The sequence below is a fragment of the Lissotriton vulgaris genome, chromosome 11, assembly GCF_964263255.1.
Source record: "Lissotriton vulgaris chromosome 11, aLisVul1.2, whole genome shotgun sequence".
Classification (NCBI taxonomy): Eukaryota; Metazoa; Chordata; class Amphibia; order Caudata; family Salamandridae; genus Lissotriton; species Lissotriton vulgaris.
In genome coordinates this window covers 24,032,334-24,052,106 of record NC_141699.1, presented here as the reverse complement: position 1 = coordinate 24,052,106, position 19,773 = coordinate 24,032,334, and the positions used below count along the sequence as shown (strand labels likewise).

At 45.1% G+C, this 19,773-nt stretch overlaps 1 protein-coding gene across 1 annotated transcript in view; it reads left to right on the top strand.

Moving 5' to 3' along the window:
• ADGRD1 (adhesion G protein-coupled receptor D1) overlaps positions 1–19,773 on the top strand; it is a 722,099-nt gene that overhangs the window by 485,678 nt on the left and 216,648 nt on the right. Inside the window, exon 9 of the mRNA XM_086942663.1 lies at positions 15,262–15,415. Coding sequence (XP_086798789.1) covers positions 15,262–15,415 — 154 coding nt within the window. The remainder of the gene's footprint in view (positions 1–15,261; positions 15,416–19,773) is intronic.

Sequence of the window (19,773 nt, the reverse complement as noted above, 5' to 3'; positions counted from 1 at the left end):
GTTTGACGCATTTTCCTGATGGTCTTTGAGGGGTACGTGAACACACTTTTCTAGTTGCTGCCGGCATGGTCTGTGGATATTAAATGTTATCAGTGTTCCATTTGTAAATAAATAAGTCCCATTGCCCTACCAGTGTTGTCAGTAGCAGTACCAAAAAAACTACTAACCATCATGCACATACAAATGTGATATTTCATACTATTCCAGGCCCCCAAAGCTATATGAATGGCTTGGCCAGCAAGTATTATTTATTTTTAATGTATATCGAATTAATAAACAAATGTTGTTGAGCTCATTTCTAAAGTAGACAGGCAGCACCACCATGTGGCAGACTGTCATAAGTACCGGTGTTGACAATTAAGTGCTAGTGCAGAGCACCTGAAACTACCAGCTCAAATTCAGCACTGAGTTATTACTTTTGATGACACCACCGTGCTGCAACTTCCTCTCCAGTGCTGTTGACGCAACGGAGACAGTGACCACTGTTCTGGGCTCAGATGCCCCTTACGGAGCCTGCACGACTTAGTGATTGTGCAGTAACAAATCAGGTTGGGTGCTGCCAAAACTGGTTAGGGCAAAAAATAGGCACCCTGGACAAAAGAAAAATGGGCCACAGGCTAACGTGTTAGGGTGGCCCATCTGTTGGCAGGGCAGTTGGCAGGGTATGCTCAGACGTGAGTCCCTTGCTCACTTGGCCACTGGATTCAAGATAGCCTGGCTGATGAGGATTATGAATCCGAAACCGGTCCTCGGAAGCTTGTTTCCGGTCCAGGGAAGACATGGCTTGTCAGTTCGGGCTGGACTGTTCCCATGAGACACATGGTCAGACTGATTTGCATATGGCCATGTCTGAACTGGGGTGGCTGAGTGAGCTAAAGAATGGTGATGGATTAAACCCAGATCAGTTGACTGGGGATGAGTGTTTGATTTGCTCAAACTCTCCGTCCATCATCCCCTTTTGTATCGCTTTGTTTGCCCATCTGGCAATGCCAAAATGCCCGACGGTCTTGGCCAACAATGAGATTAACCAACATGTTTACAGCTCCACCTTATTTAACACTGTCATTATTGTGACATGTCACAGTAATTACTGGAAATGTTACCAGCATTTAAAGGTTACAGTGAAGCACCTCTATAAATTTGCAGGATACATTTGTGGTAACCTTGTTACCACTGGTTACACATTTGTCAAGGCTAAAATATTAATATGTTGATATTGCCTTACTTTTACGGTATTTCTGTCAGTTGCCTTTGCCATGCCACAGGAAGGCAGCTAGACACAACCTACCCTGGTGGAGGGGAGGGCTAAAGGTTCAACCAAGTGAGGCGGGGCTAACAGTTCAAACAATGTGGTGGAGTCTATAGAAAAGAATAGTGATATATTGTGCATTTTAAAATATTGGCCAAACCAATGTGATTACAACAAATAGGTTTTCATGGATTTGACAATATTTATAGTCTACTGACATGTTCTAGTGGAATGACCCTATTTTCCATAATGTTTCTCCATAGTGATTGTTCCTAAGTAGCCTGGGTAGAGAAAAGGACTCCCTTGAATGGGAGAGACACCAGGTAGACCATGTGGTTACCAGTTTGTCACTCTAGTGCTGGGGAAAATAGTGTACAAAGTAGTATTTTCATTGTGTAATGCTTTTGCATTGGTAACTTATTATACACAGTATCAGAGTTGTGCTAAATTTGACAACCCGGGCATAGTTTGTCAGCAGAATACGGTTCCTCAGATTTGAGGTTGACTGCCCTACCTGTTAGGGCAACTTCTCTCCCCTAAATAATAATGTAAGTTAATTTTATATATTTATTTTAAACGTAGAACATAATATAAATTGCTACTTCACTATTAAAATAAAATTTAATTAAATATTGAATTAATTTAATAAAAATATTTTCTGAAGTTTAAATTAAAAAATAAATTACCATCTGAAGAAAAAACAAAACTTTTTTATTTTGCCCTAATGATTATTAAAAATTATGTATAGAATTAATTTACATTGTTTTAATTATATGTCGATAAGATCTGTGTTACATTAATTTGTACATTACAATATGTAGTCATGAAATAATAAATGTTTTATTTTTAGATTTCTAACCCATTGCATTATATTTATTTATATTTGAAACTATTTTTAAGAATGATAATTAATTAAACATTATTTCATATGAGGTTTTATTTTAAGTCCCTACCTCCATTATTGTCCATGAGAGGGTGTTGCACATCCACTGGTTGGCTATATGTGGTGCTGGACTTATTACTGTATTTTTGACAGTAGTAACTTATACTTGAAAATTTGGCTTCATCCTTTTTGCAGGGGGTGGGGATGTGTAAGTCTACAATTTTGAGTAACCTTCCACTCGGATTTTGTGAATAGCCCAAAATAGTAATGCTACAGAAAAGTGTGTCACTTAACCAATGTAAATTTCTCACAAGTGTAAGTTACCTTTGTGAATAACCACTTTTGTTTATATTATTATGTTCTGTAACATGATAATCAAGTATTGCTTGAATATATTTACAGTATTTAATTTAATTGCCAACTGTTCTTTTTTACATAATTTGTTACTGATTTCTGAAGAGTTTAAAGAAGGGTGATAACTGTGTCTCATTTATTGTTGTTGTTCAAAAGAACAGCATGAAAATAATTGAAAGAGCATCACACCATTGTCTGGTAATTGTTTATTCTGAGGGCTTTAACAGCAGTGAAATAATCCTATCAAAGCTGAACACAAAGAATGATGGGTTAGAGGGGAATTTCTCCACGAGACAACAACAGGAGAATCTGTGCACATTGCAGATTCCAACTGAAGGCTACTGAGAAGGAAAGCACTTAGCATTCACTCGCTAAACTTATCAGAGCCGCTGGTCTCAAATGGCAAGAGTAGCCCGCCTTGCTGTTATATTGAACACAAGCCCTGTTGCCGAAACAGGTATGCGGGTGTGAACCATCTGACACTCAAAGTATGTATAATTTTCCGTTATCTTACTGCTTACAAGTGGCAGAATGGCGGCTGAATTGCTATAGATAGGTCACTGCAATCATGTTGGAATTCTTCCTTTTGCTTAAGTTTTTTACGTGACACAGGCCCTCATCACCAGCTGACTGGACTATGGCAACGCTCTCTTCATAGGATTCGCGATCACCTTCTACAGAGATTGCAAACCATACAGAACGCCACTGCCAGACTCGTCCTAGATCTCCCCCAATGAACCCACATCACACCCCACCTCAGGCAACCCCACTGGCTCCCTGTGCAGAAGAGATGCCAGTTCAAGCTGCTGACCCACACACAAAGCTCTACACGCCAAAAGACCCACCTGGACAACCCACCGCCTGAACTTCCCCCAACTCTCAAGAAGACAATGCTGCGCCTCCCTATTACTGGCCAACATTCCACGCATCTACTAAATCAGAAGACGCTCCTTCACCTACATCGCTGCAAAGACCTGGAACGGCCTCCCCACACAGCTCTGGGCCACCACCTCACTTCCAGAATTCTAAAAGTCCCTCAAGACCTTGCTGTTCGAATGAGCCGTCCGGCACCCGCAAGCACCCGGATACCCAATCTGGTTATTAACAGCATTTTATAAATCCTGATTGATTGATTGATTGATTTTAGAGTACATTTTGTTTGTCTTAATTGTGGTTACATTTCAGAACGTGTGCACTAGATTGAGACTTTGTGGAGTTTTCCAAATATAGTGGAGCACGCGGAGGTCAGAAACGGAGTATTTTCCGTGGAACAGAGTTTTTTCCTCTCTTGAGCTCACCAACGTTAAGTTGGTGAGTGTGAGCGCGGAAAATCCACCTCCCGGTGAGATTTCTCAACGTGGGCAGTCACATTTCTCAACACGGGTGGTAGCAGATGGTCGCTACCCCTCGCTTTGAGAAACCTTCCGTTCACGTTGAGAAGCAGCCGCTCGGTTAGAAAATCTACACGAGCAGCAAGAAAAGAAGCAGCGCCCTCGTGCGCTGTGCATGGTGCTGTTTGTGCTTATTTTACAGTGTGGGATAAATAGCTGGCGATGAAAATCAACGCGAACGGCATGACCAAACTCACTCTGCCGCTTGCGGAACGCCGCGTAGCCTGGCAAAGTTTTTTGGTCACTTCCGTGAACTCCGCCCAGGCCTACACAGAACTCACTGTCAGGCTAGTGGGGACGTCAAAACATGGCAGACAGTCCTCTGTCTGAGCGGTAGAGGCTTTGGGTTTATCTCACTCAGCAAATCTGCTGACTGTTCACTAAGTTCTAAACATATCTCTAAGCATGGTCTACCGCATGAGAACTCGCAAATAGGGGCAAATAATAAGGTGACCAAAGGCTGCATTGATGCCAGATGGGTGAGCGATGGGGTGGAGTAAGTCAGACATAGTAGAAGTAATATACATGGTGTAAACAGTGAGTAGGAGTGTTTGAGGGTTAAATCATAACTTTACTACTTCTGCCCCCTTAATGGCCATTCTCTGATAGAGGTGGGCGAGCCACTGGGGACTCAAGCCAAGTTTGATTGACATGCCTGGCTCTAACTCAAATTGCATTCCCTTGGATCCTCGAGCCCAGAGTGTACCGAGCCTTCATGTGGCTTCTGTCTACCACACGTGCTCCAACCTCGCACACCAAATATTAAGGGCAAATATTAACTTTTGTTGTAAAATGTGAGAGGTAAAAAGATACTCGTCTAGCTGAATTGCACTGTGTGAAACCAGAAAACCTTAAATCAGTCCCAGCTTCCCCATTTAACCAAACTGTGTGATCCATGACACTTGTTTTATTTAACTTTGCCTACTCTTTCTTCATTATCACATATAGTGCACCTCTAAATACATGAGTTCAGGATGTGCTCTGTACAAAACCTTCTCTTGTATTTGAATGTTTTAAAGTTCATGTTTGAAAACTCTCCCTTTTAATAAATGCCTCTCAATGCAGTAATATATTCTGATGCACTAAATTGAAACACTTCTGCATGTTAATGAAATTCAGTTCTGTGAATTTGGAACACAGTTTATCATTTTTTTACATGCTGGTTGCATAATGTGTTTAAAAATGCTTCTTTGCCTTTACTTTTGCTAATGTGGAAATAAATGCTTGCATTTAATAGCTTTCTGAATGTTAGTGCTCAGTGGGGTATACAGCACACGTGCTGCTGCTCACCAGGGGGCCACATGCAAAGGTCAGGAGGGCTGCAGGAGCACTTTGGGTATTTCTGGTCTACAAGGTTACCGTAGGCAGGGCATTTGACACAACAGGCGAGCCTTTTGGTCTTTGTGCAACATGAATATTTATGAAAGCTGTTGTTTATCTATTTAGCTGCCCTCAATGATTTTAACCGCTTCCATGTGGCACACATTTCCCCGCTGTGCGGGCACACGCCCACCGTGACGTCAGACGGCTGGGGGCGGTCCGATGCATGGAAGAGGTTAAAGTGCAAAAGCAAAGACAGCCCTGTTGACTGCAGGACAACCTAGATGAGACCGGTCACTACACAACACCACACTACACACACTTCACTTCCCCCTGTTGTTTATAATATGTAATTAGTTTTGTCAGGACAAAAGTAAAGGTGAAAATTTGTTATAGGTTTGAGGTTATTACAGCAGTTAGACAAATAGGTGAACTACATGGGGTTGATGACCATAAAATTAGACTAATTTATTGTAAGGGAGGTACCTATGTTTGATATCACCACAATATGCCCTTGTGAATTCCAATAGAAGCCCAGGTTCACACCAGAACATGGACTTCTATTGAAATTCTCAAGGGCATATTATCAAGCCCATTATCGCTGCTTTAGTGGCAGTTTTCTGCCGCTAAACCGGCGATAATTTGTAATGCCGTCCTTGATAATTTGCCTTCAAATTCCTCCCATATTAACAGCAGACCAGGCACTGTTAAAATACCTTCTAGTTCACTCACTTTTATAATGCAAACCGATCGCTAGTAATCGTTAGGGCATTTATGTTTGTTTTTGTTAGCACAAATGTCTCACACTCAAATTGATTATTTACACTTATTATTTTTGCCTAAAGGTTCTGTCAAACCTGCTGTCAAAAGTTTAAGGCTATGGAATTGTGAAGCGCCTTGATACCCTAAGTGGGTCATGTCCGCGCTATATAAAACACTGAATAAATAAAGAGCGATTTGGAGACTAAGACCGTGGTTCCCAGTTATATATAATCCAGGTGATAATTAGTGCGCATGGTAATTACCACTACTCTAATGTGGCGGTATTTAATGGGTAACATAATTAATCCCACCTGAGTTCCATACTTCGGAATAAAGCCTAACATGTTGAATGGGTGTTTACCACCCCTGTTACTACATGTTTTGCATTAACCCCTCCGTTGCGGGGCTAATTCCCCCGCTGCACGGGGGGACGGGGTCCCCGCACTCGGCGCGGTGCTCATGACGAGCCGGGCTCGTCATGCAGCACGGTGCTCGTGTGCTGGTGACGAGCCTGGGCTCTTCATGACCACGCCCGCGCAATGGAACGCTCAGAACAACGGGGGAATTATCCCCACGTATGAGCGTTCCACAGCTCATGACGAGCCCAGGCTCGTCACCAGCACACGAGCATTGTGCTGCATGACGTGCCTGGGCTCGTCATCAGCACAAAATGGGTTAATGTCTTAGCATTATATCCTGATGCATTTCCTTAGGGTTTTATGGTGAAATCTGTCAGGAGAAAACTGTGAATGTGGGTAATCGATGCGCAACCCAAAATTCAGATCCTTGTGTAAATTTTTAAACACAATTTTGAATCACCATTCAATGGGCACGTTATTTTGACACAGTATTCAGGGCGGCAATGAAAATAAAATATTATCACAGCAATTCCCTCTCGAATGGGCTATCCAGTGCTTCATTTGAGCCGGTGGTTTCTGGTGCTCCCCACACCCCTATTGTCAACATCGGCACTCATAACAGTCCGCCACATGGTGGCGCTGTATGTCTAATTTAAAGATTAGCACACCAACAGTTGTTTATTAACTCAGTATGCATTATAAATGACTGATTCCTCCTGCCCAAGACATTCTTATGGCTTTGGGGGCCTGGAGTAGGCTGAATTGTCACTTGTAGGAGTGTGATGGTTAAGAGTTATGTTGGTACATTCATTGGTAGCACTGATAGGGTCAATGAGTGGTGCAAGCTGCAGTGGCCTCTTGAGGAGAGTCCCAGCATTTACGTTTTTTTTACTGGGGCTACTGAAAGAACACCTCACACAGTTGAAAGCAACTCTACATGAGGCTGCTTGCTTTGAAGGAATTCTGAGGCAAACATACATGACACCCAACTTTTTATGAGGTACACACTGCTGCCACCTACATATAAAAGAGACCTGGAGTGTACATATATACACTTCCAAGCTGGGTCATAGAGTGTGTGTGCATATAGCCCAGGGCCACATTCCTGTTGTGTTCATGCTAAAGTCACATGTGTTATAATTTTGCATAACTTTATTCCACTGACACTAATAACTAATACATGACATGGTCCGCTGACAGTTTTTCAGTACCAGACCCACGTCCTCACTAAGAGGCCTATTACGATGGTGGGTGGATCACCCTCAATGGGCCTGCGGTAGCCAAAGCTAGCCCGGCGTGGGCGATCTGCCCGCCATCCATACCTGAAAGACCCCCCGCAATATTAGTATGGCTAGGGTGTCCGCCGCGGACGTAAAGACCGTCCGCCGCATTTCCGCAAGTCGACTTGTCGACCGAGCTGAAATGCGGCATGATATGGAGTTGGTGTCTGCAAGACACCGCCATCCATATACCGATGCAGGTGGGGGGCAGCCTGTCCATGGCGGCGTTACCTGTGGGGTAAGAGAGGACAAAATTGCACTGGGTTTTGTGCTTGTTAAACTAAAGAGAAAGAAAACTCAACGCTAATGACTATATGGACAACTTTTTTATAGAAAATATATATATATTTTTTTGTATTATTATAACTTAGTACATACAATAGTTCATTACATATAACACAATATTTGTTAATAATGACAAAAAGTCCAATTAATTTATAAAATACAGAAGTGCATTCCCATTTCAACGCTTTTCGGCGTGAGCCTTCTTCAGGAAGTCTGTATTCATGCACAATTATGTTAACTTCAATCGGATGAGGAGGGCAAACAACTTCAATCCTTAATTTTCTCAATAGTGGAAGTAACCCAGAATATGGTACAAGTAGCTGTAAATTCACTCTGGTAAGAGGCCTGCTTTGTTCCAGTAGGTAAGAAACACAGGAAGATGGGAAATGTAACTAGAGAACAATGGCGCCGCCCACTCGAATCTACTTATTCGAACATGATGTTCCAACTGAACTTGAGCTTCTGATGCAATTAAAGGAGTCTTGAACTCGTCAATACTTCCAAATGCGCTCCATTTTTAGGATAGAGATATGGAGACATGGAGCGGGCGTCTGGCCAGACACCTTTAATTGCGTTGAAATGGGAATGCACTTCTGTATTTTATAAATTAATTGGACTTTTTGTCATTATTCACAAATATTGTGTTATATGTAATGAACTTTTTATGTACTAAGTTATAATAATACAAAAAATATATATATATTTTCTATAAAAAGTTGATATAAAAAACAATAAAATATCAGAATATATCAATACAATTTTAGTGTCCATATAGTCATTAGCGTTGAGTTTTCTTTCTCTTTAGTTTAACAAGCACAGCACCCGGTGAACATTTGTCCTCTCTTACCCCACATGTAGTTTCCTTGCCAGGGTTTATCCTTTTAGGCAGGGGCCCCTTTCTTTCTAAAATAGCATGGCGGCGTTACTGCCATGGAGAGGCATACAAATTCTGTGGTTGGGAGCCCGTTGCAGGCCCCCAGAGTGTTGAGGGGATGGGATGCACATGGGGGGTACCATAGGTACCCTCTGCATTTGCATGCACAAGGTGGCAGGCACCACGCGGTGCCTGCCACATTGTGCATATAAATGCACAACATGCATTTTTTACATTGCGGCGGGTGCTGCTAACAGCACCGCCCACCACAATGTAAACAATGCGGGATGCGCCCGCCAGTTTGGCAGGCGCATCTTAATCTGCATGGTGGGACCGCCTCAACATGGGCGGTCAGTTTCATGCTACGATGCTGTGACGGGCGGGCATAGCCCGCCGGCCATAACCCGCTGGCCATCGTAATGGGCCTCAAAGTGTTTTGAGAGATGTATGACTGCAGGCTCCATTCATTCCTTTCCTGACCAGCAACTTAAGGTGCCCAACACCCAAAAAAACAAGTCAGGGTCTGAGCTTTCCCCATCTTAGCCACTAACACCTGGAATGTACTGCCTGAGCACCCCAGATAGATCAAACTCCTCTGCCTTCTATTAGCATTGGGAATACATCTTTTTTGGGTAATAGTACCATGGTGCCACTGTAAACGTACACTGTATCTGTCTCTAGAGCCAAGAAGCCACTCATGACGATCACGACATATACTGAGAAATAAAACAATATCGCTTTTATTCCGGCAAAATTTCACCTCTCCTGAGATTATTATACAGGGCATATTTACAAGCCCCTATCATCACAGGAACTTCCCTTTTAAAGATGTTTCTGTGGCGAAAGGGGCACTGCCTTATTTACAAGGCAGTGTTAAGACACTTAACGTTGCTTAATGCTGCTTGTAAATAAGGCCCCCTTTCATGCTGCATTTAGCATGAAATGGGAGGGCAATGGGTGTTGCGGCGGATGTTCCACTGCAACACCCATTGATTTTGACTCTGCCTCCTATTTACAAGAGTTGCGTAAATAGGAGGCAGCGCCAGAATTAGTACCAGGTAAAACCTGGTTTTAACCTGGCGAAATGAGGAGAAATGCTTTATTTCTCCTAGTTTTTGCTGTTTCCATGTGTGCTGCATTGTACAGCGCCCATAGAAACAGCAAACGCCATGCATGATTGTTTATGTGCAGGAAGGTGTCCTTTCTGCACATAAACAATCATTTTAAAAATGAAGCAGCACACATAGAAGTTACAACTCGCCATTTAAGATTGTTTATGTGCTGGAAGGAACACCTTCCTGCACATAAACACTCATTTCCGCGGCGCAGTCTTCCTTGCATCATGGTGCAAGGGTGCCTGCGTTGGCGCTAGGCAGCTGAAATTAGCTCCAGCGCAGGGGGAAACACAGGGCTGCATCATATTGTTGTAAATACGGTGCAGACCTGCCTTTCAGAAGTGGGGGAGTGCTGCGTTACGCCAAGAAGGCTAACGCCGTGCTCTGTCACATCTTTGTAGATATGCCCCTACATTTCGTTCCTGTGTTAATGAACAGTGGCTCAGATTTATATAGATATCCTACCACGCAGGGCAGGAAGTGAAGTTGCTGTTCTGCGTTGCATTGACGGGAGAGAGGAGAACAGCGCCAAACCAACTAAGATGTGGCACAGTGCTGCATGGACGCACTTTAGATGGCCATGCACCAGAGCGCAAGGGGGTCTGCAAGAGAAGGGCTACTTTCAGTACAAAAACTGTACTTTAAGGTACGTTTCTCATTTGTACATGTGGTGTACAAAACAGCAAAAATGCAAAGTGGGAAAAAAGAAGAGAATTTAAAACATTTCTCCTTTGCAGTGGCGTAGGAAGGGAGTGTGGCGGGTGTGGGCAACTACGGATGTCATCTCTGAGTGGGCTGACAAAATGTCACTGAGGGGAGTGACAAAACGGCAAAAATATGTGTAACTATCTTTTTTTTCCTTATTTTAATCATTTCAACCTGGGCGGGGATGGCAAGACATTTTCCACACTGGGTACCCCGTGACCTTGCTACGCCACTGCTCCTTTGTACTCCTGCCTGAGTGAGGCGCAGGATTTTCTTGAAAATCTCTGTGTACGATACTTGATGTAGATCGGTGTTTGCATCAAAACCCAAGTGTAGCTGCCTGAGAATGCCCATGTAACGCTCATGCAATCACAGTAACGCAAGGTGGTGCATAACGCAGCTCTGCACTAGTGTGGGGTACAATCCAGCGATGGATTGTAAATCCCACCATAACACTTTGGGTCAGGTTTGCGTGAAAAAAGTAACACAAACCCGACGCAAAAGAATCCACAGAGCCGACAGCACGAATGACCCTCAAATGTCCCAGTGGGAGGTGATGAATTATAGATTGTCTGCAAACCTACAATGTATATTTCTTTCTTAGACTGTGTGCCTGCATCGCGATATCGAGTAGGACTACATATCAATGTTTTATAAGGTTATGATTAATACGTAATTTGTAAAAGAACCTCAAAGACCTCAGCTACACCCGTCTAAAAAATGGCAATATAAAAAAGGGTTTCACATTATGTTAATGCAGACTGAAATTTCAGAAACAAAAATTTTCATAGAAAAGAATTGTAACCCCCAAAACGTTAAAAAAGTTGATGCATTTCATAGATGTCCAAAGTCGCTTGAAGGTCTAGCAAATATTTCTCTTGAAGCTTCAGAGTGTGAATATACCATTTTACATTCTATTTTTGCCTATAGAAGTTCCTTAATCTAGGGTCTTTGTGAAACAACAGCGTAAGACAGAGCGTAAGACAGAGCGTAAGACACAACGTAAGACACAGCAAGGCTCTCCGTTGCCTCATTAGCGATAATGGAAATTTGTGATATGTTCCAGAAACACAAAACACAGCGGGAAATTTAATTGGTTTTCAAATTGTCTTTAATTTTATGGCTGCTGTTCCTTGCTGTCCTCCTACAAGTAGTAAAGAGTTATCAAACAGTGGTGACAACTCCTGATTGGCTGCAGCCGTTCCCTTTAATTACATCTATTTTAACTTCCCATAAGACTGAACACAAAATGTCTGCCTCCACTCCTCCATACAGAGTTAATCCATCGCAAACGTGACTAATATGATATCTTGTCCACCAAAGGATGTATGACGGTACAACGCTACCGTTACAACGTGTACCTTTACGACGCAGGTTTAACAAATCAAGTCGTTGCAATGACTTGCGTTGGGGGGCGCTGGATAGTGAATAGTTTAATTTACTATTCCAACTCCAGTCCCTGTGGATAGTAGGGAAGGTGTTGGATAGTAAATTAAACTATCCCCTATCCTAGAGCGCCCTCCAGCGAAAGTCGTTGTAACGACGTTCCTTGTAAATCCTGGATACCACCAAGGCATTGGTGCCTATTTATCTTTCAGCGGCTTTTGACATGATTGACCATGATATTCTGGTGGACCATGTCGAGGCCGCAGGTCTCCAGGGCAGTGTACTGGACTACATTATTTTGTTCCCGAAGGACCAGTCCAAGGCGGTCAGGCTTTTCACCACCTGCTCCCCTAAGGTCATGCTGACTTGTGGTGTTCCTCAGGAATCTTCCTTGTCCCCCTACCTTTTTGATCTATATATTTATCTGCTGGTGCATTCCTGGAACCAAATGAAGGTCAAAGTTTACAATTACGCAGATGATTTGCAATCGATCTCCACTATCGACCACTCCCGGGTATTCAAACTTCTTTCCAAAACACGATGTTGTTTATTTGTGATTGAATGAATGACAACCAACTTAAACTGAATTCCCATAATACTGAGATTATCATAACCAGAAACAAACACAAAGTCCTCCTTTCAGCGGCAATAGACTCTCCTCTTCTGCCCAAGGAATCAGTTAAAAGCCTCGGAGTACTGTTGAATGCTAATTTGTCTATGAAACCTCAGTTATGGGTTGTAATTTCCTCCTATTTCCTATAACTCTGTAAAAACAGAAACATCAGTAAACTCCTTTCCTTCAAGGAACTCACTCAAGCTATCACTGCATTGATTATCTCAAGGTTAGACTACCTTAGCACCATGAAGCTTTGTGGCGAACGTGCACCGTAGAAATATTCCTAATTTAACATCCATGTCTGTCGCTAACGGCTGGCCCTGGAATATCCGGGAGCTGCAAGGGGCATGCCACAATCTCATGACTGGGTGATCACTTCCAAAGTATTTTCTAGTATAAACTCACATAAAGAGTTCCTCGGACCGTGTTGATACTCATGAGAGCAAGGTTCTCCTTCCCCCATCTTGTGTTTGTAGACTTTGAGATGGAATGATAGGAGACAACTGCTTAAACAGCACCTTTTGCACAGTTGCTACAAGTCTAGGAGATGTGCATGTGTGTTTGTGCACAGTACTCAATCCCAGATGCCATTGGAGGCCCAAAGTGAGTCAGACCCCAGACTCATGGGATTTGATGAGCCAATCAATCAAGGAGTATTTGCATTGTGCGGTTCACCCGGGGGCTATCCAGGCACTGTAATGCATGTATCAGTTTGAGAGTCAGTTCTTAAGTCCCATCTGAAAGTGGATCAGTGACAGAAAATGTGTGGAGGTGGAGGGAGAGGGTGTTACAGGTTTTGGCAGCGAGGGGGGAGAAGGAGCATCCTCCAGAGAGGTGGATACATGGTGTCTGAGCGAGGACGAGGTGTGTTGAGAGGAGGTTTCTGGAGGATTGGTGGAAGATCAGGCGGTGGTTCATGTATTCTGGTCCTTGGTTGTAGACAGCTTTGTATGGTTGGATCAGGAACTTGAACTGGCATCTCTTCTGGACAGGGATCCAGTGGAGGTCTTTCAGGTGCTGGGTGATGTGCGTCCTCTTGGGCAGGTGAGGATCAGTCTCGCTGCTGCGTTCTGGATTGTCACGAGTCTTTGCAAGATCTCTTTGGAGGTGCTGGCATAAATTTCTATGCCGTATTCGAGCCGGCTGGTGATGAGGGCCTGCATTACTGTTTTCCTGGTGCTGATGGGAAGCTATCTGAAGATTTCGCGGAGCATGCAGATTATGTGGAAGCAGGCTGAGCTGATGGCGTTGACCTGTCATTTCATCGAGAGTTCGTTGTCAAGTATGATGCTGAGGTTGCGGGTGTGATCTTTCAGTGTGGGGGTGGATCTGAGCTCTTCTGGCCACCATGAGTCGCTCCAAAGGGCAGTGTGTCTGCCGAAGTTCAGAACTTCTGCTTTGTCCATGTTGAGGTTCAGGCAATTTTCTTTCAACCAAGTTGCGACGTTCTTCATTCAGTTGTGGAAGTTAGTCTTCATTAAGGTGCAGTTTATTGAGAGTGAGAGGACGAGCTGAGTGTCGTCGGGGTAGGAGATGATGTTGCTGTAGTGCGATTGGACGAGGACTACGAGATGAGTCATGCAGAGTGTAAGGCTGAGGAATGAGTCTTGTGGTACTCCACAGTAAATGCTAACGCCTCCTTCTCCGGTCGGCTCTCGTTAGTGGTGCACAAATCTGTTGAACGTATCCTAGGATGTGAACGAATCACCAGAAGGCATCGGTGGTTATCACAGATCAAGCAGTTAAGCCCAGGGCCTCTCTGGATTATGAAACCGGTCCCAGGATGCTTGTTTCCGGTCCAGGAAAGACATGGCTTGGCAGTTCGGGCTGGACTGTTCCCATGAGGCACAGGGTCAGACTGATTTGCATATGGCCATGTCTGAACTGGGGGGCGGAGTGAGCTAAAGAACGGTGATGGATTAAACCCAGATCAGTTGATTGGGGGTGAGTGTTTGTATTGTCAACGCTCCGTCCATCACCACCTTTGGTTTTCCTTTCTGGAGTCCTACTTAGTTCAAGAATTGTGGCCGAGGATAGAATCATGTAGTCTTAATGACTGGAGAGATCTCACTGGCATCTAACCAACCTTGAATTAATTTTCACGATCTTGAGAGGTCTGGAAGTTCAGATGCAGACATACTGATAAAAACTTGTTTGCACATTTTACTTAAAATTTTGTCCACTTCATGGATAGTTCCCAAGTCCTGGCATCAGTGTTATTTCTACCTAGCTGTGTTTGTACTTGGACTTTCTGAGCAGACAATTGTAAGCCTCTAATAATCAGGAGGGGGCGGGGGGGGGCAAATCACATTGCCCTTTTACCCCCTTGCCCCCTCTTCCTCCTGCTCGGTTCCCCTCTTTCCATCCTTCCACCTTTATTCCCCTTTCCCCTTCTTCCTCTCCCTTGCCCGATTATTAGATTGTTGTTTTCCGAAGCTGAATGAATCACTGCTTCTACCTCCCTCCTTTCCTTTTGGAGTGTAAGACCCTGCCTGTCCTCTGTTGCTTGATACTGAAGCAATCTTTTGAACAGGGATTTGGAGGAAGCATGCATGTATGGATGATTACGTGCAGATTACTTCCAGATTGACACTACACACCTGCACTCACTCAGCAGGCAGACTGAGCATTGTAATGACTGTGCCCAGAGTGTCATTTAACTGGTGTCTCTCCTCCTTGCAGCTTCCTTGCAAAGTCCTCGCTGTTCTCCTGCATTTCTTCTTCCTGAGCGCCTTCGCCTGGATGCTGGTGGAAGGACTGCACCTCTACAGCATGGTCATCAAGGTCTTCGGGTCAGAGGCGAGCAAGCACCTCTACTACTACGGCATCGGCTGGGGTAAGGGTGGAAGTGCTCTGTGTGTCTTCACAGGGGTGAAATGATGTGTCTACGTATCCTTCACTCACTCACACACTCATCCTTTACTCTGTATTGGCATGTTCAGTAATCGCACTATTCCCAAGACATCAGCATGACCGGGGCCAAAGGGTCAGGCACCACGTACCAATGGCCGCACTCTTTATAGGTGTATAATAATGTTGTTGTCTATCCACCCGTGAAGGTGGATTGACATTACTGAGGCAGTATACACTAGCTAATATCCTCCTCGTCCCATCTGTACAATCGCGATCCACTAGCTAATACGCTCCTCGTCCCATCTGTACAATTGCGATACTCAAATCTCTTCTCCTCCCCATACTTCTCCCTATCACCCCCTTCTTAGTCCACCTCTCCTCCAACCCTCTCCCCCGATTAACTTTCCCTATGCTCCCCTTATCCCTCCTTCCATCCCTCCTCTCCACCCCTTCATCCCCTCGCCATTCATCCCGTTTCCGCCACATTCCCACTGCATCTCTCTCCTCCCTCCTACTCCTCCAGTACTGCTGTACTACCCCCTTTCCCCTCCTAGTAACCCCTCCCATCTCCCTCCCTTGGGCCCAGCAGGACAACTTCCCTTCCACAACTTCCCTCTCTCTCAACCCCCCTCACTCTGCCAGATGACCGTTCCCTCACTGCCACCTCTCCTGACAGGACCTCCACAACCACTGCACCTCGCTTCCTCCCAAACCTCCTACATTCCCATGACGCCACTCAGGCCTCCCCCCTCCTACTTCCCTACCGCCGTGTTCCGGATGTCTCTCCCTCTAAATTTGTCCTTAACTCCTCTCCGTCTTGCAACACCAACAATGACAACTCTCCCTCAACGCCCAATTCACTTACTCCACCTGTGAACACCACACCCCAACTTACCTCCTGTCCCCCCACCTCTCCCCAACTTACCTCCTGTCCCCCCACCTCTCCCTGCCTTCCACCACCAATACCACCTCCCCTTGTCTCAATCGAGCCACCCAACCTTCCGTGCTCTGCCTCATTCTCACTGGAAAATACGCTAGGCTCTCTGATCACCTCCATCTCCCAGCTTACAGCTGCCATTTCACTTTTATGCTCTAAGATCTCTACCCATCCATGCACCTCTACTCCCTCCCAAATTCCCATGAGATGCACCTCGCCCCTACACCCCAATACAGCCAAGCCCAACCTCTCGTCTGCAAACGTCTTTAACTCACACAAGCCCTTGAACGCCACACTCCTTCAACAGACATACCCTAGCAACCCCACTATCTACACTATTCCGACCATCACCTCTGTCAGAACAAAGCATCCACCTAAACTTTCCCGAGCACCCCCACATAAGTACAATATCCCGATTACCCTTCAGAGCCCAAGTGCCCCGTCACCAAAACAGTCTTGACAAAGCTGCGCTGTATGCTTCACAACTGCAGATCTGCAGTAAAACACAAACTTGAAATCTCCGATACCATCACCCTTCACAAACTTGACATGCTCTTCCTCACACTGGTTCAAAGATACCTCTCACTCTATGTTTGATCTCCTATTCCCCACAGATTACTCCATTTTTAGGAATGACAGACCTGACAACACGGGGGGAGGTGTTGCAGTCATCTTTAGAAACGCCCTCCAACTTAAGGCTTCTCCAATCAGTTCCTCCCTCACCTTTGAATGCCTTTCTCTTGAGCTTCAATTGAAACACCGTCCACCGCTCAGATTCCATGTCATTTACCGCCCGCCTCGAAGTGGCCCTTCGTTTATAGAAGATCTCACTGACTTCATCAGCGACCAATACACACAAAGTGACAATCAGACCTTTGTGGGTGACTTCAATCTCCACTGGGGCGTACCGCAAGACTCCTCTGCGAACTCTCTGGCCACCTTCCTCTCTACAAACGATCTTATCCAACACTGCATTGAACCAACCCACTCTAAGGGCGCAATCCTAGACCTTGTTATTTCTAAAGCAGGCATGCTTTCTACCTCTACCCCAATCCATGTAGATTGGTCTGACCACCACCTCATCCCATTCTCTCTTCAACTTTCACACTCTATAACTCTTGGCCAACCCAAGAGGGCCATCTCATGGTTCCGTGATGCCAAAAATGTTGATGTCGGTCCCCTCTGTGAATCAGCTTTGCTATCACTTCCTAGGCTAGACCCAAACATAGCTGTTGACGATCTCACCTCCCAATGCCTCACTGTTCTTGCAGCTGAAATTAATAACGTCGCTCCACTCAAAAGCAAAAGGATAAGGCCCACTCCCTCAGCACCTTGGTTCAACAAATCCCTTTATGAGGAAAGGAAGCAGCTAAGATTCCTGGAGAAGCAATGGAGACAAGTGCCCTCCACAGACAATTTAGCCATGCTTCGCACAGCAAGATCCAAGTACCATAAGCACATCTTCCTTGGGAAAGCGACACACTTCAAAACCCTCCTTGACTCCACTAAAAATAGACCCAAAAAACTATTCGATCTCATCAAGACTCCGAGCTGCTCTCCCCCATCCTCCGAGGTGGAGGATTCTACTAAGAGAGCAGCGGATTTCGCTATTTTCTTCGATGAAAAAGTGAAATCACTTGTGGATCAGGTCGCTCATCCTACACCTCCAGAGGAGTGCAAATCCTCAGCCATTTGGCAGAGCTTTGACCCCATCTCTGAAGACGCCCTTCTCAAGTGCATACGCGAAACAAAGCCCTCCAACCATTCTCTTGACCCTATCCCCAGTGCCATTGCCTTGGACTTCTATACCCATTCCCTTTCCTATTGGACCACTCTGATCAACCTCTCCCTCTGGCAAGGCTCCCTTCCTGTCTCCTTCAAAACTGGGCAGGTCACCCCTCTGCTTAAAAAGCCCATTGCTGATGCGAAGGACCTCAACAACTTCTGCCCCATCACTAACCTTCCCTTCCTTGCGAAGATCACAGAAAGATGTGTAGCAAAACAACTCTCTCGTCATATCAAGGACAATGATCTTCTTGACAATTGCCAGTCTGCCTTCATCCAAAACTGCAGCACTGAAACAGCCCTACTGCAAGTGGTTGATGACGCGCTGAGGATACTCGATTCGGGGGGGTCCTGTCTTCTAATTCTCCTTGACCTTTCTGCAGCCTTTGACACTGTCAATCACAACACCCTCCTCAATATCCTTCAACAGAGAATGGGCATGGAGGGCACTGTGCTTAAATGGTTTGCATCCTTCCTCTCTGACAGATCCCAAATGATCAAAATAGCGAACAGTCTCTCTTCTCCTGTGGCGGTAGGTCAGGGTGTTCCTCAAGGCTCTATACTTGCACCCACATTGTTCAATCTCTACTTAGAACCACTGGGAAACCTCCTAAGCAAATCCGGGATTCACTATCATCTCTATGCAGACAACACTCAACTCTACCTCAAGGTTGCCTCGGCTCATGATCTCTCCTTCCTAAGCTCTACTCTGGACTCCATCCAAAACTGGATGTCAACGCATCAACTGATTCTGAATCCCTCCAAAACTGAATTCCTCCTCTTCTCCTCCTCCCTCTCTCCCCCCCCCCGGTCCAATCATGGATGGATCAGATGAATCTACTAAACAATAAACCTATCATTGTCGACAGCGCAAAATCCCTTGGAGTCATTCTAGACAAAAAACTCAATCTAACTCCCCACATCAATTCTATTGCTAAATCTGCTCGCTACCAACTGTGCCTTCTTTGGGGAATCCGACGCTTCTTCCCGTAGCAGGACCTTATAACCCTGGTGCAATCGCTGGTCCTCTCCAGACTAGACTACTGCAATTCTCTTCTTACTGGCCTCCCCAAATCTCACCTGTCCCCACTTAAGTCTGTTTTCCATCCTGCAGCTCGCTTCATTTATGGGGCCAAAAGAAGCGATCACATCACACCGATGTTATCCACCCTCCGCTGGCTTCCCTTCGAGGCTAGAGCTATCTACAAGACCGCTTGTATCACCCACAAAGCCTTGCACTCCTCCTCTCCTCGCTACCTGGCGAATAAACTGAAACTCTCTGGAGGCTCTAGACCTTCACGCAATGCGGAGAATCTACTACTTGAACCTCCCACTTTCAAGAAGGAGAGAACAATGGCCCAATCCTTTTCAGGCAACGCAGTGAGAATCTGGAACTCCCTTCCGCCTCAGCTCCGGACCACCGCCTCCTCCCAGGCCTTCAAAAGGGACCTCAAAGTTCTCCTCCTCCAGAGACACCTCCAAAAGTAATTCACGTCCTCTTGTTATTTGGAGGAAGGCTTCCCACTACTGATAATTTCCACGACCATGGAAGTGCCTTCCCAGTGAATTCCTGGGGTTGGAGTGTCTGCCTCTTTGGAGTATTTTCCATGTACTTGTGT